The 20,796-nt window shown below is 39.1% G+C and overlaps 1 protein-coding gene across 2 annotated transcripts in view; it reads left to right on the top strand.

Annotated features, from left to right (window-relative positions):
- The window catches only part of GUCA1C (guanylate cyclase activator 1C), a 37,439-nt gene that overhangs the window by 5,143 nt on the left and 11,500 nt on the right, over positions 1 to 20,796 (top strand). Inside the window, exon 1 of one of the 2 annotated variants that reach the window (XM_069849914.1) lies at positions 7,806 to 8,064. The exons of the other annotated variant lie outside the window; for it this stretch is intronic. Coding sequence (XP_069706015.1) covers positions 7,870 to 8,064 — 195 coding nt within the window. The 5' untranslated portion in view covers positions 7,806 to 7,869. Of the gene's footprint in view, positions 1 to 7,805; positions 8,065 to 20,796 lie in introns of those variants that run through there. 2 annotated transcript variants of the gene reach the window in all.

Raw genomic sequence — 20,796 nt, 5'->3', positions numbered from 1 at the left:
TAAATAACTTTGTATTTCCTGTGAGAGGTTATCAGGACATTTGTTTTCAATGTTAATGTTATGACACTGTACGGCAATAGAATCATAGAATGGTTTGGTTTGGAAGGGACCCTAAAGATCATCTAGTTCCAACCCCTCTGCCATATATTCTCTTCCTTCAACTGGATCATCACTTATTGGCACACACCAGAGTCACCATACACATCATCATTATTTTGCGGGATTCTCCCTGTTTTCTGTGGGGCTGAATGCAAAGCTCTTCAAACAAGGTAGCATCATTTCACAGTTTGGGAAGCATTCAGAGGCATCTTAGCAAGAGTATTTTTAGTGCAAATCATTGTAAGTTTAGCAACAGCACCAAGACTGCAAACCTGACATAGGATCTTGCACAACATGAGCACAAATTTCATGTTTTCTCTTCCAGAAAGACCCTACAGAAGCAGGTTGATCCTGGAAGCTGGTCAAGGTGTTAAGGTAGCTCTGACCAGAGAAAAGAACCCACCTATTGACAAGCCCCTCTGCACTCAAATAGGTCACGAAGAAAAACCCTCTGGAGTTTCTTTTTTTGCCTATTCCAGATCTTCAGGTCTTTAAGAGGTTTATGGTAGTTTTACAGCTCATGGTTTGTTGGTGAATTCTAGCTGGAAGTAAGCCAGCGAACACAGGAGCACTGTATAAAGGCAAACAGTGCAGCATGGATGGAGAGGAAGAGCTATGGGTACTGGGGAATCAGCTGATGATTTTTCTGAAATCACAAATAGTACCAGAAATTTATGAACCATTGCCCCTCTGGGCAAATTACTCTCCACGAGTTTAAGACAATACTGGGTTTGTGTGATATGAGCCCCCAAGCGTGTTGAGCAGGTGTTTCACATCTTTGACATGAATTAGGTAAGAACTTTTCTTGGCCTGTTTTCATCATGGGAAGGTATGTGTCAGCATGAACAATAGAGGACTTTGGCCTAGTGATATCAAATAAGAAGCATTAGGTAACCAGGACTGGGTTGGTTTTTTTTCATTAATTTCCAGCAGCTGTGCACCATTACTTAAAATAAGAAAACTGGACTCTTTTTGATGTCATTTAGGTTGTTTAAAAGAAAAGCTCTTTAAAAAATCTGCTAAACAATTTTGATTCCTTATAGGGGGAGTTGGATGAAAGTCTCAAAACCTGTACGTTCCCCTCTTTCACTAGTGGAAGGTTATGCGAATATTTTTCTCTTCCCTCACTTCTTAAAAAAATATTTTTCCCATCATTTCAGACCTATTGACCTACATTTTTGGATTATTACAATTAATCTAATTTTTTTCTTTATTTTATTACAACAATTTTTATTCTTACTTGGAAAGTTGGTAAAAGAGTTAATATAGCTAGTGTTACTTCCCTACACACTCCTCAAAAGATGTAATTGTTAAAGTTGAGCAGTAGAGGGAAGGTGGACTTGAATTATTGTACAGATCAGAAATCACTAGACCATGTTAGTACATCTAAAAGATAAATGGAAAGAATCAAGAAACACAGTGGGAAAAGTGCAGCCAAAAACCAGGAATGGGATAAAAATAAGATAAATAGATACTAGCCTTCCAGGAGAGGAAAAAATAGGTGAAATGTAAAGCAAAACAAAAAATCACAAGAATTCAAATTAACAAAACTAAGGTATAAGTATAAAGAGATGGGGAAAATATTCAAAGAGTGGAAGGAGAAAACAGTATCTCATCCTTTCTTCTCACATTAGCTTAAAACCTTGTGGAACTGAAATGCAGGCTTTGGAGAAAAAGTGTTGAAAAAACAAGACAGTTAAAATCTTAGCAAGATATTCACTTTCCATCAGACACAGAGCTGACACTTGGACAAAAACAACATAGGGGAAGAAATGTGGTAGTTTGTGTAGCTGCAGTACGAGGAAAAAGAAGAGGCTGGCAACATCAGACACAAGTTGCAGTCCCTTGGCTGTCTCTCCACAGGGCCTGCCTCTGCCACTGGCCTAGAAAAGCAGCTAGAAAGGAATTACTAGACAGAAATATCACTGTGCTCTTTAGCAGCCGCAATAAACGGTTGCTTTGCTAACCAGAGCCACGAGGAGGTGCAAGTTGCTCAGTGTCAGGTTGGGGTGGGAAAGACTTCAGGCACCAAGGAGAACATCTCCAATCAAAACAACGGTACCTAATTAGGGAAGACAAGCTCTCCATTTAATTAAACGTTTACTGATCTCTCTCTATTGGCTCGGGTTTCCCTCTTCCAAAATGCTTAACTCAATGGATTCTATTGCAGGTGGAAAAAGAAGAAAGAAAAAAAAAAAAAAAAAGAAGGATGCTTTAATATCCGAAGTTCTTCCATGTAGCTGTGCTGTGTAGGCAGATAAAAACAGGAAGCTAGGATTACGGAGTCACTTAAGGATCTATACGTAACATTATTAACTGGAAAAATCCAATTTGTCTAAGCTGAAATCCTTCATGAAAACAGCCTGTGGCATCAAAATGTCTTTGGGATGGGGGTTAATTCAGGGATATTAATCTTAACACAAAGATTTTGGGGACTTTTGGAGCAAAAGTTTATTGACTTAAATTACTTTTTATAAATTTAAACTAACATTAGCTACAGATGGCTGAAAATAAAGTATTTTAAAAAAATTCAAAATTAAGTATTTGGGGAGGGGAATGGTGTCCCCCTTTCTACCCCAATTATCAGTATGAAAAAGTTTAGGAGCTTCTCTTCTTTTTATTTCTTCCATTTGGAGTCAGGGCAATTCATTGGCTTCTCAGATTTTAACTGGATAAGAGCATTCTTTCCCTTCATTTCTAAGAAGGCCGCTTAAAAGTAACAGTTTAGCAGTCATTACACTGCCTTTCTGTCCTTAATCAGGGGCTGTTGGTCCCACTTGGAATTTCCTGATGCCCACAAGCAAGACAAGGCACACTCAAGCTCTTCCCAACCCCAAGTTCAGGAAGGTTAGTGAATTTGCAACAGCTACAAAAAGAAAGTATTCCTGACATTCCCTCCTGACAAAGGAGGATGCATCTCTTTGGCAGCTAGAAACCTTGATGAAAATAAAAGCTTCAGGAGTGGACGACCTTTGTGTTAAGTCTTTAACTCCAAATGGAAAACGTAAAGTCAATATCTTGGAGCACTTCCCATAAACATTAAAATGAAAACAACTGCACTACAAATGGTTCTGTGGGAAGTATAGGGCTTGTTATTTCATTATGCACAGTCTGCTGTTTATTTATAGATACCAGAGTGCTGTAGCATGTGTGGCTAACAACACCCACAAAATCACATCTGTAAGTATTTAGTTTAATGGATAAAAAATCCTAGGCTAGACCGCACATAAGTAAGATAAGCACAATTCCTTATCTGATCACCAGGACATGTATCATTGCACTATGCTCATAATCTCTATGTCAGGAATAATGAACCTGTAGTACAAAAAAGGAATTGGACATAATGGGCTTCTTTAAATGCATTTTAAAACGGCCACTGCCTTCTGTTTAAAATCCGTACACAAACCCAGGAGTTCATTGCTTGCAGAAACATAATAGCAGGCATACAAGAAATGTGATTATGAACTAACAAAGTTGTGCCAGTGCCTGATCAGTCTTCTCAATGAAAGAATAATTAAGTCATTGTACATATATTCCCACACACTTTGCTGTGTATGCCACAGTTCAAAAGCTATAGAGGTTTGCCCCTCACCACAAGAAGGATGTTGAGGCTCTGGAGCGAGTCCAGAGAAGAGCAACAAAGCTGGTGAAGGGGCTGGAGAACAAGTCTTATGAGGAGCAGCTGAGAGAGCTGGGGTTGTTTAGCCTGGAGAAGAGGAGGCTGAGGGGAGACCTCATTGCTCTCTACAACTACCTGAAAGGAGGTTGTAGAGAGGAGGGTGCTGGCCTCTTCTCCCAAGTGACAGGGGACAGGACAAGAGGGAATGGCCTCAACCTCCGCCAGGGGAGATTTAGGCTGGACATTAGGAAAAAATTCTTCACAGAAAGGGTCATTGGGCACTGGCAGAGGCTGCCCAGGGAGGTGGTTGAGTCACCTTCCCTGGAGGTGTTTAAGGCACAGGTGGACAAGGTGCTAAGGGGCATGGTTTAGTGTTTGATAGGAATGGTTGGACTCGATGATCTGATGGGTCTCTTCCAACCTGGTTATTCTATGATTCTATGAAAGCAGCAATGACCTCTTGTCTTCATCCCCATGCTTCAGTCAGCAGGAATTTGGCAAGTCCACTCATCTCAGTCAGGGAGGTCGGCAGTGTCCTATTGGAAACTCACCTCATCACAGCAACAGCTTACTGGTTTATGAGGGAGAGGAAAACAATCCTTAAAAGCAAGCCACTATTCTGATGAAGATACAGGAGGAGGAAAGCAGAATTTATTAGTTAAACACTCATTCAAATAGGGTAGAGTAGGCTCTATGGAGAGAAAATGGGACTTTCAAACCTTCATGGCGTAAATTTTCAGAGTCGGATAGATTGGCCCTTCCAGCTCTTCCTGAAGGATGAAACGGGCAGTGGCAGATGTCTGTATGCACTCAGAACCTGTTGCAACTGATAGCAACCTCAGCAACTGATAGCAGTGGAGTGTAAGAAAGAAAGAGAACAGAACATGAAACAGATGAGACAAAGTCCAGAAGCACAAGAGAGAGAAACAGCATTTTTCAGGGCAAAGAGTAGGTAGAAACTGCTGAGGAAGAAAAAAGAGAATGGGGCCAGAGTCAGCAAGAGTGGATTAGAAAAATCAAAAGGAAAAGACAAAAAGTTAATTGGAAAAAATGACACAACTTTTAGACAAAATATCTGCAGATAAGCTTTTCATTTAAATTCCTGTAAAACTTGGCACTTCAAGCACTAGCATTTGTCTTTTTTGTCTTACACTTCAAATAGGTTGCATTCAATTGAATCTATCAGAGTGGAAAGATGTGTGACCTCCTTGTTTCACAACACGGGGATTTAGTATCTGCTGCCCCCAGCCAAGTTACTGCTGCTTTCGTAATACCCAAGAAAAAGAGAATGTAATCTTCATTATTTTACTTTTCTGCCATTTTTTTTTGCTACAGACAGCTCATTTGGAATTGCTTCACTGGGCTTCCTGTATGCAAGCTAGTCCCCATATCCACTGTTTCAGAGTTCTTCAAAATGGCTTTGCTATAGTAATTTCATCAGTTCAAATCCACATTGTTATGAATGTTTCTATTTTTATTTATAAAAGCAGAAACGTTCCACTGCCATAGGCTTCAGGAATAGGTGATTTTTGTAGGATTTCTACCATCTCAACAGACACTTTTTCTGTGAGGTTATTAAGTGCTGTCAAACTATGCAGCAGGTTACAAATATTAGACTTTTTGTGCTCCATAAAACTCACCTTCCTTTTTTTGTCAGGTGTAATATCAGATGTTATATACTATTCTGATCCCTTACTAGCATGCTGCGACACTGAAGTATAAACCAGACCACTTTTTCTCCAGGCATTTTTGCTGCCTTTAATGGGTATTTTAGTTACTGTTATCAAACTAAAGGGATCCTGCAAGCAGGTTTTAAATTAAAGTTGGAAATATTTCAAAGTAATATTCTAAGTTTTTTTCACCAGAATGTACAAAATCTGACTTAAACTTTAAGTCCCATCTTTAAGCCACTGCAGCAATCTCTCTCATGTGCCTCAGTCACAATTGGTGCACTTTCCCAAGACTTGCTAATTGGAAGCAAGTAGCAGTAGTGTGTTTTGGGGGGAGGAAAAAGGAGGGAGGGGAGAGGTATCAGTAGATGTGAGCAACCCCAAGTTTGCTATGCCTAAGTAGGGTCCGAGACATCCTTGAGATCTGAGAGAGCTGTCATTTTCCCAGTGAAAGAGATAAAAGAGGAAAGATGACTAGCACTGGCTGAATTACTGATGGACAGCTCTTACCTGATCATATTACATAGCCTGTAGCCTTCCTAAGCCACATTCCTTGTGCCCTGTCTTTCTCTGGTGTTTGGCACACATTGCTTTAAAAGCAGGGCATGATAGCTGAAGAAGAAAATACAGGATTTTTGTCAGACTCTGCATACCCAAGAAGTTTGTTTGCTTATTTCCTTTCACCTCCTTTGTTCTTGCCTCCTTTTCACTCACCCACGCTGTTCCAGCTGCAACTCCCCTGCAGATGAGATGCCTGCATGAGATGTGTCTCTACTGCCCCTCAGTTTTTGAAATCACACAACAGTTTAGGGTTCAGAGATGGTCTCTGAGGGAAAGGTAACATACCAACATGTGTGCCTACATGTTTACCTGCTCTATGTGCTTTTCCCACTGAACCACTTTTGGCTAAACCAATGGCAATGTCTGTATATTCCCATTTAACCTTCAAAAGTTCACAGGCACTTGAGGAGTGTTCAAGTCTTACTCATATGGCACTTTCGGAAGTACATAATAATAAACTTAATTATATCCTTGTGAAGAAAGCTGTAGTAAAGCCCATTAAGAGTATGGGAGTCCTTCACAAAAATTGACCTGATCCTATCAGATATTCATTGCTGTTCAGCTTAAGTTGGGCTGGAGGGAGGCTGCCATGTTTCATGAAGCATTCAGCACCTCACAGGCTTGTGGTCTCTATCTCTGCTGTGTGATTATAAATGAAAAGGATAAGTGAGTGGGGGTGTCTTGTTCCTGCATCTCTAACATCCTATAGTTTTACACTGGTATTTACAGCTCCAAACTTGTCTGTGCTATAGTAATGCTCCTGAGCTGCTCATCTCCTTGTACAGAAGCTAATCAGTACTATTATTGATAAATAATCCCTTCCTTAATTTTAGCAACCTTCCACTACCTGAAGGGGGTCTACAAGAAAGCTGGGGAGGGACTGTTTACAAAGGCTTGTAGTGATAGGACTAAGAGGAATGGGTATAAACCGAAGAGGGGCATATTTAGACCAGACATAAGGAAGAATTTCTTCACTATGAGGATGGTGAGGCACTGGCACAGGCTGCCCAGGGAAGCTGTGGCTGCCCCATCCCTGGAGGTGTTCAAGGCCACATTGGATGGGGCTTTGGGCAGCCTGATCTAGTGGGAGGTGTCCCTGCCCATGGCAGGGGGGTTAGGACTGGATGATCTTGAAAGTCCTTTCCAACCCAAACTATTCTATGATTCTATGATTTACAGAGGAAGAAGGAATTCATCTTCTGAAAGCTATAAAATAAAAAGCAGGACTGCAATACTGACCAGCACCAGGGGAACTTCAATTATCAGACCACATTGATTCTTATTAATGGAGATACTTTAAAAGATTCCTTTTCCTCTCAGGTTCTGTCACAAGGTTAGTGACCGAAATTCTGTGTTTTATCTGGGGACCCATGCTGAGAGGGGGGGAAACAGGGTACAATTCCACATAAATACATCATACTCATAAGAAGTGGCTTGAGGAGTCAGAAGGTCTCTGTCTTTAGAAAAGCTTAATCAACCTGCAATTGAAAGAATGTAACAACAGGCATTATTACAGCATAGATTGTAGCTATTCCTTACAGTCAATCCAGGATTAGACTACTATGTGTTCATAATGGTTTGCATATAATTCAAACTCAACAATTCTAAGGATCTTCTCATTTTTTTTTCTAATATGCATGTTTTTACACACTGGGAGAGTCTGGATTTGTGTTAACTATAATTTGAGCATGGCTGTTTTCTACTTTAGCCGCATTCTGAAATCCCATCTGGTTTAGAACTGGGCATTAAAGGTAATCTCACATGAGTACAGATAGCCACTAAATAAAAATAGAAACTTACGCTGTAAGAGGTTTACCATGGCCATTTAAATGCAGTATTTGTCTGAGTTCTGGCCTTGAGCAAGAGTCTGAACTTCAGAGATATAAATGTGAATAGAAAAAAGTACTACTGCATAGAAACATGGGCGCCGGAGAATCATTACCAGGTGATAGCTCTATCCCAGAGATGCACCGTTACTACAGCAAATTTATGAGAGAATGCCCATCTGGGCAACTTAGTCTGCATGAATTCAAGAAACTCCTGGGTCTACAAGGGCTGGATCCACAGGGAGATGTATACATTAAACGAGTGTTTGATATCTTTGATCTGAACCAGGTAAACTTTCTTTTCTTTATTTCTTTACTCTCATACTACTGCTTTGTTTGCGAGTTATAGCCTGCAGGTTCCTTTGCACTCTGCTCACAAAACTGCTGTTGTGGACAGAGTTACCATTATGGTGAGGTGAAGAAGTGAGACCGCGCTTTGAGGGCCTTGAATAGGACTCTTGTTAGTACTTTACAGGGACACTTAAAAAATGTCAAGAATATGAGATGCAATTTTCAGTTCTCTGGTTATTCTTCTGTCTTTTCCTTGTCCTGTACTTGTACATACATATATGAATATATTGGTAGGCTCAAATACAAAGCTAATAAGTTTTTACAGAAATGCTATACAGAGACGAACTGATGATGTAGTGCCATGTAGATAAACAGGTTTGTAATGTACTGAACCTCTGGCAAAGAGGAAAATGTAACTTGAATCACACACAGTGTCCAAATTATAAGACAAGACAAACTAACAAATGAAGACATAAAGTAGCTTCTCTGGGCTAACTTATGCTCCCTGCCACTGCAATAACTGTTTGTGATTACAATTTTAGTTTTCCATAATGTAGCTGACTCACAGACAGACAATATATATTTTCCTTAGGTGTACAGACAAAGCCTAAGCTATGGTCGTCTGGTAGTTGCATGTAGTACCTTTCACAAGGTGAAGACCTTAAACCATGTAGTTGTGGAAAGCAAAATACAGTGGAGAATATAATAACTGACAGACTGGCAGACAAGTGTGGGCTGTTTTCTAGTCTGTTTTGAACACTGCCTCAAGCTTGTAAGGTTCTAGATCTGGACACCTTGAGCCTTCTACTCATCACAGTGCTGGAGTGTCCCAGGGCCATTACCTGTCAGCACATGCTCTGCAGATCTGTGAAACTTTCACGTTTGTGAGACCTTCAGATTCTGGATTAATGCAAAAGTGAGGAGAGTGAAAGCAGGTTTCAGAAAGAGCATTTGCTTACCTTTAATTGCTGTGGCAGTGGTCATACACACTTAAAATGGGAACCCACTGCTAACTGTTGCTTCTCTATCTGGAGTTTCAGAGTCGTGCCACCCTACTTTGCAGGCTGTCATCACTCTCATATAAGAAGCAATCAAGTTGCCAGACAGAGAAGCATCTTTTCCCACAAGAAGTAGAAGGCAGATGCTTGGTGGAGGACTTATGTCTTGTGTTGTAAACATAGAGGTACAACATGCATAGTGCGGAGGACAGAGAGGCAGAGGGAGCTGCACCAACGTTGTCAGCTGGGGAACATGATATCTTTTCTCATGGCTTTCAGGATCACCATCCTGAAATATCTCAGCTGCTTCATCTGTGTGACTGAACTTCCTCTTTTGCCAGGAACTTTCTTGCAGTATCTTTCTGAACTTTACTTTATCATTGGCTTCACCCTCAACTTCCTCACAGAAGCCAAGATCAATCAAGGCTAAAGGATGGAAAAACAGGGTAATGACCAGGTATATAGTCCCACAGAAAAATTGCTTCACCACCCATCATACTGCTAACCATCACATCTTTCAGGAACACATCCTCGAGGGACAGTAGAGTCTGTCTGTATAGTCAATACAAGGCAAAGTGCTTTCCTCTGCTGTCTTCTCCCATGTCTATATTTTGTAATGCTTGGCTTCACAGATACCAAAACAAGGAAGGGTGGCCTGCTCTATTACAGCAAACTGGGTGGGTTGGAACAGCAGTCCCTCTGCCAGAGAAGGTCATCTGTGTCCAGCACAAGCACTTCACCAGCTGGTCTCAGCATCACACCTCTTACAGTCCCTGGAAAGAGGTACCAACCTACAAAGGTTGAAGAAAGGAAAAAAAAAACCCAGAAAGATGAAGTAGAGGAATGGGTATTAAACAACACAGCAGCCAGGAATCAAGCTAGGGTATACCAAGGCTCAGAAATCTTTGCTGATAACTATCCTGTGTGCATTTGTTGAGAGGATCAACCTTGCTAGGGACAGACATCAAGCAAACAAAACTAAATCTGGCATATATGAGACCAGCAGAATTTTTGTTCAGAGTAAAAATTAAAAGGAATAATTTAAGTTACAGGACTGAACCTGAGCCCACAACAACTTTATACACAGCTTTACAGATTTGTTCTATTGTAGTCTCTATGCAGTATAATGACTTCATTTCTGTTACCATACAGCCTTTGTTTCTTACTGTAACATTGTAAACAGCACTCTGTGTTCGTAAGTTGCTTTTTTCCTTTATTACAAGACTAATGACCACTATTTTTAAGGTATACCTTTAGAAATAACAAGCATCAATCAAATACTTTTCAAGTACATGACTACGATGCTTTGTATGTGATTAAGCTGGGAATAAAGTGGCAACAGACCAGACTCACAGGGTAGGAAAAAGGAATCCTGTTTGTTACTGATGAGGTAAAATAAGAGGATCTCCTCATTTCATATGCTCACATTTTGTACTATATGCTTTCTACAGCTTTTCCTCCTCCTTCAGGTTTTTGGCAGAAACATAGGCTTTAATACTGAAAAGTACTTTTAGTTAAGTACAGTTGTGTGAAGAAAGGTCAGTGGATGTCTTACTGGGAGTATCACACAGTGGTAACTGAAATGGCAGCTATGATTGTATAAATAAGGGGTCATTATCCTTCCATGATATTATGTAGAACATTTGGGCACTGTGCCTTATTAAACAGCAGATAATCTTTCATCTCCAAGCCACTGAAGTTAATGGATGCAAGTGGTTATATGCATAACATATGAATTCAGAAATAATTCGGTCATTTAAATTTTGCTTACATTCAGTTTCCTTCAGTACTATAGCAACTTCTCAGATTTGTAGATCAAAATTTTGTTTCCTTTGCTATTGTATTCTCATCATCTTGTTGCTTTTTTATAAAAGGGCCATCATCCTAGTAAGTGGTGAAGTATACAACACTTCTTGATAGAATTTCCTTTCTCTTAATAGTGCCCTTTATATAGAAGTATTGTTTAGCTAGACAGCTAGCAAAGCTGAACCCTCTCTCATGCTCTCCCAAACTGACTTTTACAGATATATGACCTTATTTTTTCTTTATTTAATGTTTTGTGGCCAGGCAATACTATAGTTTAATAGCAGGGGGCTTTTACAGTTTAACATAGTTACAGTTTCCGTCACTGGAGCATAACATTTGGGGACCGTTTTATAGTTTACCTGAGTCTACAGAAACTCCTTCTGGAAAACTTAAATCTTTTAATAAAGTCTTCTATCCTCACTATATTTTTCTCATTTAGGCTTCTGTTTTCTCACAAATAAGAAACTGCTCATAAATCTGTGCTAAATTGTTGGGCCTGAGATTAATCTACAATTCCAATTATAGCAGCCTAATGCCCCTTGAGTTAACTTGGGGTCATCTATGCTTGGTGGTATTATATCATAGAATAAGATGATAAAACACTCCTAAAAGGTGCACAGACTTTCTCCTCTGTGTTTAATGTATACCTGGTTTAAAATCTCTAACAGGTAAGGTGTGGAATACTAACCCCATAGGATGCCAATGAAAACTGGGGAAGAGGAGCAAGTAAAGTTGTGAATTGCATTTCACCTCATTAGCCTTCTTAGGATTTAGGATCTTACTATTTAGGCTCCTACTTAGGATTTCCAGTTTTAAAAAAAAACCAAATTGCATGTAAACTGGAAACAGTTAAAAAGTACTTGCGGCAGCGTCACAGGGGTTTTTTTTATGATTTGTGATAGATGAAAATCCTAGTCAAAGCTGTCAAAGTGTTTTTCACTCAAGTCATCCATACAAATGCCAACAGGAATTCAGTTGCAAACCACAGCTTATCATTCCCTGGATTTCTTTAGCTTGAAGCTAATAGAGTGGTTCAGCTCCCTACTCATGGAAATGTGGATGTCCTCCCCACAGCACATAGAGAATGAGGTTACCTCTGGTCTTGGCAGCAGAAAGATCATGTAAGCTCATAGCATTGCACTAACATACCATGCCAAAGGCATAATGCTACTGTGACTTATCTTGCAAGTGTATATGTGGCAGAGCACAGTACCATACAGGTACTCACATTTCTGGCTCAACAGAGTGCACCTGTTCAATGTATAAAAGCTGTTTTCAGTCACCGTCTGTTTCTATTGCAGATTAGTGACCTATGTCCTAGAAGCCTTCTTCTCTGGAACATATTAAATACATCCTAACCATTTCTGGTGTCCCTTGTGCAGACCACTAGCTGTTTCATCATTAAATGACCTGTTGGAATGGGTCCAGAGGAGGGCTACAACGATGATCAGAGGGCTGGAGCACCTCCCGTACAAGGACAGACTGAGGGAGTTGAGGTTGTTCAGACTGGAGAAGAGAAGGCTCTGACGAAAGCTTATAGCGACCTTCCAGCACCTGAAGGGGGTCTGCAAGAAAGCTGAGGAGGGACTGTTTACAAAGGCTTGTAGTGATAGGACTAAGAGAAATGGGTATAAATTGGAGAGAGGCAGATTTTTAGACTAGAACGTAAGGAGGAAATTCTTCACCATGAGGGTGATGAGGCACTGGAACAGGTTGCCCAGGGAAGCTGTGGCTGCCCCATCCCTGGAGGTGTTCAAGGCCAGGTTGGATGGGGCCTTGGGCAGCCTGATCTAGTGGGAGGTGTCCCTGCCCATGGCAGGGGATTGGAACTAGATGATCTTTAAGATCCCTTCCAACCCTAAGTATTCTATGACTCTATGACCTTACACAACCAAATATGCAGCTGTCTTAAATTTTTCCATGTTTCTTAAAAACAAGGGAACAAGGGTTACATGTCAAGACTTTTCATCCTTTCCTCAACCTCTGTGGGAAGCCTTGCTAATAATTATATAGATAAACATATAAATAAATACACTAGTGAAGTTTGAAAGTTGTTCATCATTCTTAGCTCCAGTGAAAAATAAAGATGCTGAACATTCAGAACTGTAATTGCAAAGTTAACTTCCCTTGAGATCATCATGAGGAGTGGTGGAGGCATCTCAGTCTACAAATAACTGTCATGTAGTCTGAGTTCATGCAGCCTCCTGGTGAATTTTAGAGAGGAAACAATTATGTTTATCTAAAATACTTCAGTACTTGCCTAGTATATTGATGTATATTTGTTTTCCTGTGGGAATATGTATCATATTTCAAAGAGATTATATCCTTTAAAATGAGGTTACACCAATGTTAAAGGAGAGCGCATATCTAGAAAAATAATGTCTGGTGTACCCATAATATATTGGAAATGTAAGTTGCTTTTAAACAGAACTAAGGGAACCTTCTGCAGTCAGCATTACTACTATTTAAGATTTATTCTAAAAAATATTCTTTCTCTAAATCAGAAACCCCAATCATTGTCATTCACTGCCACTAGCTTGCAGATGGGTTTTACCACCACTAAAAATAAAAATTGAACACTGTAAGAATTGATTGATTTGATTCTTATGACCTGTGAAGGATAAAATTTGCATGGCCATTTAACATGTGAAGCAATGTACTGAAAATGGGATACTGCTATTGTAGTTCTCTTATTACTTATTTTGGTATCCATTGAAACTAGCTACAGGAATAAGTGTCTGTTCCTTTTTAAGAAAATTGGATTTTAAAAGGTAGGATATACTGTGAAGACTAAAGAAGATTAAAAGGTATGTGGCACTGAAGGAAAATTATGCAAGTTCACAGATTTTCCATTAACATTTTATAAAGCATTGTGCAGTGCTCAACAGAGAACAGTATTTTCTGCTACAGTTCTTATGCAGAGATAAAGTAGGTAGATGTACAAAAATGGACCCTTCACAGCAAAGAGGTTAAGAAATCTTTAGATAAGGAGCCACTAACTGATATCACCTTTAGTCATCTTTCTAGTCTGCGCTTTTTTCATTGAAGTTTTAAAATAATTCTGTGATAAACTGGAATTCATCTGACATCATTATGCATATTAGAACTATGAAAAAGATTTTAAAATAAATCCATTTTAAAATCTAAAGAAGAAAGTCAAAATGGGCTGTTTGATGTAGAACAGATAATAAGAAATGCAAAAATCTGTTATTTCAATAGAACTGTTGTATGTCAAAATGTCTACAATGTAAACTAGATATTAAGCTATGTTTTTGGGTTGTTTTTTTGTCCTGAAAATAAGAGTTTCCTTCTCCTTGTACTTTGCACAAAGCCGACAAGTATTGGGAGGCATACCATCGTTCCTTTTCTCCTCATCCTAACTCCTTCTCCACTATCTTGCTGTGTCTTTATAGTTCTGATTTGCAGTAAGACTTTTCATCATTTGATTCTGTGTTCTGGCTATAAATAGATGTTAACTATATACAGATATTACCTCTCTGGTTATAGGGATATGAATGGGATAAGCCAAGTATATTTTCTCAGGTATAGTAGTAGAAGGAAATGTGAATCATTGGGCTGTGATATTCTGTATGAAAGCAGAGGTTGCACCTCATATTCCAAGGAAAGCATGTGAATATTCACAGAAAGATGTAATATTTTCAGAGTTGTTTTGATGATTAATGTACCTCATTCTTCATTTGAGTTTCAGTTGTTTTCTCCCTATAATTTTTCCCCCTTTCTTAAGAATTATGAAAGACAGAGGCATGTTACTGTCATCACTATGAGACAACTAGTTGCTAGAGATTCTACTAAATATATTATGTGGTTAAAGTTTGGCATGACCCAGCTATGTAATGGTTACCCACCGCTATGTGATAGCTGCCTTCCATTCTTATTGAAGGCATGAAGATCTCTTAAAAGATGAAATAAAATTACTGCTAGGTAAGCAATACTTCAAACACTACCTGGAACCTAAATATTGTTTCCACCTCTTGCGGGGTTATTTATAATGGCTCAGGGTATCTTTGCCAGCCCTACTTTCCTGAAAAGTTTTATCTTCATTTGGGCTTCCTTTCTCACATGGTCTTGTTCTGATGCATCTTCAGGTCCAAGAACAGCTACAGTGTTGTGAATTGTCAGACTGTCTAGGATGTTTTCTGCATCCTTACATGTTTGCAGGCATTACCAAAGTTGACAAGACAGAATTGGGTGCAATAGTTAATAGTTATTCAAAGTAGGGCGAGAGAGGATGATTATAGAAATATTTTCTCAAACTTTCCTGAACGACCTTCCAGAACAACTTTTCTGTTCTGTATCCTAAGTCCGCAAATAATTGTGCAAAAAATAAGCTCAGATGCATACATAGTTTTAGGGATGTTTTCTTGTTCAAATGACTCTCTGGACAAGCTTACTTTTCTTAGCTTAATCTAGCCAGCCAGCTTAACCAAGGCAGTAACATTGCAGCAGCAATATCTGCATTACATACTATGCCGTGGGGCCAGGAGCCATATAAGCTGGTGTTGTGGTTGGCAAGACACACTACCTGCTACCTCTTATTCTATTCCTTTTCTGATTCTTGTGTTGGCCCAGCACACATGGATAGCACTACCACTTTTCTCAGAGAAGTATAACTCTTGCTTTTTCTGGTTTTGAACCCTTTTTTCACTCTCCGCAAAAATAAATACTTAGAAAATTTATTTTCTTTTTACAAATCATAGGTATCACATTGTAGAGTCAGCAATAAAAGCCTGTGTGTCAAAAAAACTTATCAAAGGCTAGAAGAAAATAAGATTCAAAATATGACTTAGCCATAAAGAATTCTTCTGTCAGAAGTAACAAAAATATACAGCTCTTACTCCCCAAAATATTCAGGCTTTTTTTGAGTTCACATGTACATGTACAATTCCTTTTCCTGTTAGTTTCAGACACAATCCAACAAAAGCAACAAAAACAATGAAGCCAAACAACTTGCTTCTCCTTAATCTGAAGATGCATAAAATTATCTCAAATATAAAGCAACTAGTCTTATTGCTATAATTAAGGAGGATATTAAATTATGCCTTTCTGTGTTCGCGTCATTGTAGTAATATCATTTTTGTCAGGATGCTTAAGTCCCTTTAGAAGGGTACCATATTCATTAAAAATTCCATGGAATAGAAACTATGTACTATGAATATTTCACCTGTTTTTGTGAAACACTGTTATATTTCTTTATGGATTGTCATAAAAAACATCTTAGTTCTACTTCTTAACTACATCTAGACATTTTTTACATCCAATGCTATATATTTATTCCAAAAAGGAATCTATTACTTGGTAAGAACTACCCACCATTATCAGTACAATTTCACAATCCCAATTTTGTTTTCTTGGTTTGGCTCAGGCCCTAACTGCTGTGATTGTAATAACCTATGCTGTAATATTCTGTCATTACCAGCTAAAAGCCTACGTTAATATTATCACTAAAATCATCACTTGCTTAGTGTCAGTACTGTTGTGTTCTTGAGTAAAGGATTTGATGGTACCAGTACTGAACTACAAGTTTTAGACCAGAATTCCTCAGTTGTGGCAAGCAACATCAAGCATGGAAGGCTGATTCTTTACATGGAATACTAAAGTGACACCTGTCCCAGACTTCTGTTAGAGCACTGCACAAATCAGTGGTTGTTTTTTATTTATTTCAAAAAAGGTAATCCAGATGTCCAAGAAATTTTCTCTTTAAAAACAAAATTTCAAATATTTATGTAATTGCTATTTAGTAATATTCTAGTTGAATTCTCCTTGCCTTGCTGTATACATGCTTAGCTGTATTGGATTAAGCTATGTGATGGGGCAGCACACAGTACTCTCAGTGCACACCATGGGGTGTCCTCACCTCATTGAATAGCTCCTTTCTTGTCATCTCTGCACAGCATGTCCAGGCTTAGTGCATTTGCAATGGAGATCTGCTGCATTTGGGCTGTAGATCTATCACACTGTAGAGCACGCCCAGATCAAAGACACAATTTGTGCGTGGTGCAAGGCCACATGTACTACCATCCAGCAATGCTTTGGCAGCTGGCTGTCAAGAGTCCCATTTCACACTAGGACGCAGCACTTGAGATCCAGAGGTTATGACAGCCCAGCCCATAGGTCTAGTATGAAGCCATAATGTCAACTATGTTGCACAAGAAACCTAGAGAAAATTAATCACTGCGTTGGATGCAGAGAAATCAGTGGCAAAAATAGTACTGACAATAAAAATTAGCACTTAAAGGTTTGGTCAAGTGATTTTTTGGCTTACTTTTTTTCCTTGTATTTTTCTTTAACGTGGATTAAATTTGTATCACATTCATTTTCACTGAATGTCCCACAGAAATAAACATAGCAAAACTTGATGCAAGTCAATACAAAAAGGGAGGAATGCAAAGTTCAATTTTGTTTAAAAATAAAGTTAATCATTTACACAGTCTCCCATTGAGTTGTGCTACCCGAGTTCCTATACTCCCCAAACAATTTTTAGAACAACAGAAATGGTTGAGTTGTTTTCTGTGCAGTTACTCATATCAGTTTGATATTACATGTTACATATCAAACTGATGCAATTATGATTTTCTAAAAATGTGTATGAGATTTATTTGAAATTTCGATTTAACTGTAAAAAAATGAGCACATATTCTGCAGTTTTCAGAGCTTAAAAAGCACTTGGAGCATATTACTACAATTACGAGCTAACACCGTAATTTTGTCACATTACGTAAATAGGCAATGAAGATTAACTTTGTACAATTAATCATAATTACTTTTAAATATTAGTTGTTAAATTATGATGTAGATAAAGAGGAAAGTAATATTAATGAGAAACAGTTCAGGAATCTGCTTCTTTTATTTAAAGACATTTTAAGCATTTTTTTAGAAGTGCAACAGTCTTTTTTTCTATTAATTTCCTTATTAATTAACAAGAGACCTGTTAGAGGCTACTCCAGGTTTACATTTTCTTCTTTTTCCCCTTTATCTTTTAAGTATTGCTTTGAAACATCAGAAACTATACAATCATGATTCACACATTTGTTGGTGAACCATACTTTGGAAATACTAGTCATAGAAAAAATGCAGCAGAAATTGCATTATCTGTTTTAACGAGCTTGGCTGCAAACTCATGTAATTGCGATAAAATAATATCTGCTTTCTTGTCAGAAAATATGATCTATAATCTCCCATTTTTTACAGAAAAGAAAATGACTACCTGATAAAGAAGGCAGAGAGTATTAAATTTTCCTTATCTGAGGTCTTTTATCTGACAGATAACTAAGTAGTTTAAGGAATGATGGTACATGTTTAATTTTTGGGAGCCTTCTTGCATACATCCCTTAACACATTAGTTCCTAAATTACTACCTTGGAGCACCCAAGATAACCTGCCAAATAGTCATCGACACGTACATGTAGACATGTATATCTTCAAAGTGTTTTTCCTGGAGGCTTGTCCTGCTGCATTTGTGTGTTTCTCAAACAAGAAAAAATACTTGACTTGTCAGAAGGAAATTTGTTGAAAAAATGTGTATGTGGTCATGGATGCATTTTTTTCATTTTCTCTCTTCCCTATTGCTTTGTTTTAAGTTGGAAAAGATGCTTCTAAAAGCACAGGCAGAGCCTAAAAATTAGGCCTGAGCGCCATGGCACCTAGCTGGCTTTGATTCACAACTCCTCTAACACAAAAGTCCTGGTATTTGCTGAGCTCCCAGATCTCAAAGGTCCTCTTCATGCGGGCAAAGCAGAACCTTGTGTAACAATCTGGTCAATACAGCTTCATCTCTTTATATAACAGTGGGTATGCAGCTATCACAAAACCACTTAACTATCTGCAGCTCCTAATTCCCTGCTTCATTCTTCATCTTTATCTAATAGCCTTTGCTTGTCAAGAGTTCCCCCCGCCTCCCCACACAGTGACAAACACCAGCTTTGTTCACTTAGGAAATCAATGGTTCTGGCCATAGCCTGTAGGGGATCTGGAGCTCTCTCAAAGCCCCAAACTCAAATACCCAACCTTAGAGATGTGTGAAAGTATTAGAGCCACAAGTAGCACCATATTTCTTCAGTAATGCACGTGCAGCCTTTGAGGAAGTAGCTGAAAGTCTTCAGAAGTAAAAAGAAAGCAATGAAATAGGGGGAGATGAAATGGAGCAAAAAGAACCCTCCTTTAGTTTTCTGAACGTGGAGAAAGCAGTGCTATATTTGAAATGGGTGCTACGGAGAAAGAAAGAAGCGCACAGGATTAGCTATAAATTTCACAGTTATTCTGAGCTGTTGTAATCTGCTGTTTGACCTATGCCTCCTCCTTCTGCCTTATGAGGTTAAAGTAGTATTCTGAAAGACGGGGGAGGGGGAGGGAAGGTGGCTTAATGTCCCAAGCCCTAGGTTTGAAATACCTAAACCGTCTATATTTGCACACTTGCTAATCCTTATAAAGCCTGTTGAGCCATTCTCCTGCTGTCAGGTTGAGATTAGAGACTTTTCAGGAGCAAATTTGAAAACAAGACACTGCTTATTGTGTATAGACTCTTGGTAGACTCCTCAGTGCTCCAAGTAAGACAGTGAGTTCAGTCATCACAAGGTTTTGTGGGGACAGAAACCTGCCCTTTCCACGTGCATAGCCATGATGTGCTGTAGGAGATGGCTGGTTTGCTATCCCAGTAGCAGTGCATCACCACAGTTTGGAAATCACATTCAGAAAAAAGCTAGGCAGCCAAAACACCAAGTTCAGATAATTCTGGATGAACCTTAAGTTATCACGCTGTTTAAGATCAGCTGTGTATTCACAGCTGACAAGTCAATTATTTTTAATCTATATTCAAATAGTTTGAAGCTGTGTGAGTTTTTCAGAGACCTGTGAAGATTAGCAACCCTATTCCGGGAACCAAAGGATAATGCCCTCCTACAGCTTTGGGGCTGAGGTATTAACTGCTGTTGTGTAATGCTGCAGTCCCTCACTGCCTGGCTTTGCCCTCAATGCCCATGCATCTCTGTCCTCCCAGAACAAAAGCAACTAGCCTCCAGTAACTGCACGTAGGACAGCTTTCTGAAGCTAAAACATCTCAGAAAAAGGTAAAATTAAATTGTTTTCTCTTTGGGAGAATCAGTAACTAATGAACAACTCCTAGGCAGGGGCAGTCAGAGCTAATGGTGCCCTCAAGGCCATGAGGATCATGTTTACATCATCAGCAAATTCTCCTTCCAGTTTTAAAGTCTTCTTCTTTCCTTGTTTTGTGAATCAAACTGTTCCAAGTGGCTTAAAAAAATCACTCAGCAGTGAGAGCAAAGCAAATCACAAAAACACAGCATCAAGGGGCACAAACACATTCACAGCAGTCCTTAAGGTCCTAGTTCATCTGGTCAAGCCATCAAGAGACTAAAATTAAATCTTCCACGCTAAGCAGAAAATCCAGAAGACTTTGAGGCATGTAAGAGAAGTTTTGAACTCATTGTTTTGGTGTCCCTCTGGTCTGCTCCTTAGAACAGAAAACGCATTTGGAGATCTGTGCTCCCCTGTTTTACACCATACCTGGAGGGATACCAAGCTGGCACAGCACACATGGGCAGGGTAGGGAGCAGGACTTCACCACCCCTCTAGGCACCCTTGGTTTTCCAGTGTATTTGTGCTGCTGCCAAGGAAGGCATGGCCAGCACCATACAGACATGGAAAATAAGCCTTCCCACACAAAAAATACATCCATCACCCACATGTGTCCCGTAGCCTAAGCTGCCAAATAAGTAGGTTTCACCAGCATTAACTCCATTTAATAAAAAATACTAGAAATTTGCCTTTTAGAATAACAGAGTAAACCGCGTGATATAAATTATTTATATCTTTCACCACTGGTAATTAGCTCTGCTTACTACACTGTTGGAGGGTTTTCTTATTTTATTTTTTTATTATTATTATTTTCG

Source organism: Phaenicophaeus curvirostris, chromosome 1, assembly GCF_032191515.1.
Source record: "Phaenicophaeus curvirostris isolate KB17595 chromosome 1, BPBGC_Pcur_1.0, whole genome shotgun sequence".
NCBI lineage: Eukaryota > Metazoa > Chordata > Aves > Cuculiformes > Cuculidae > Phaenicophaeus > Phaenicophaeus curvirostris.
The sequence above is the reverse complement of the archived record's forward strand: the minus strand, read 5'-3'. Positions and strand labels throughout refer to the sequence as shown.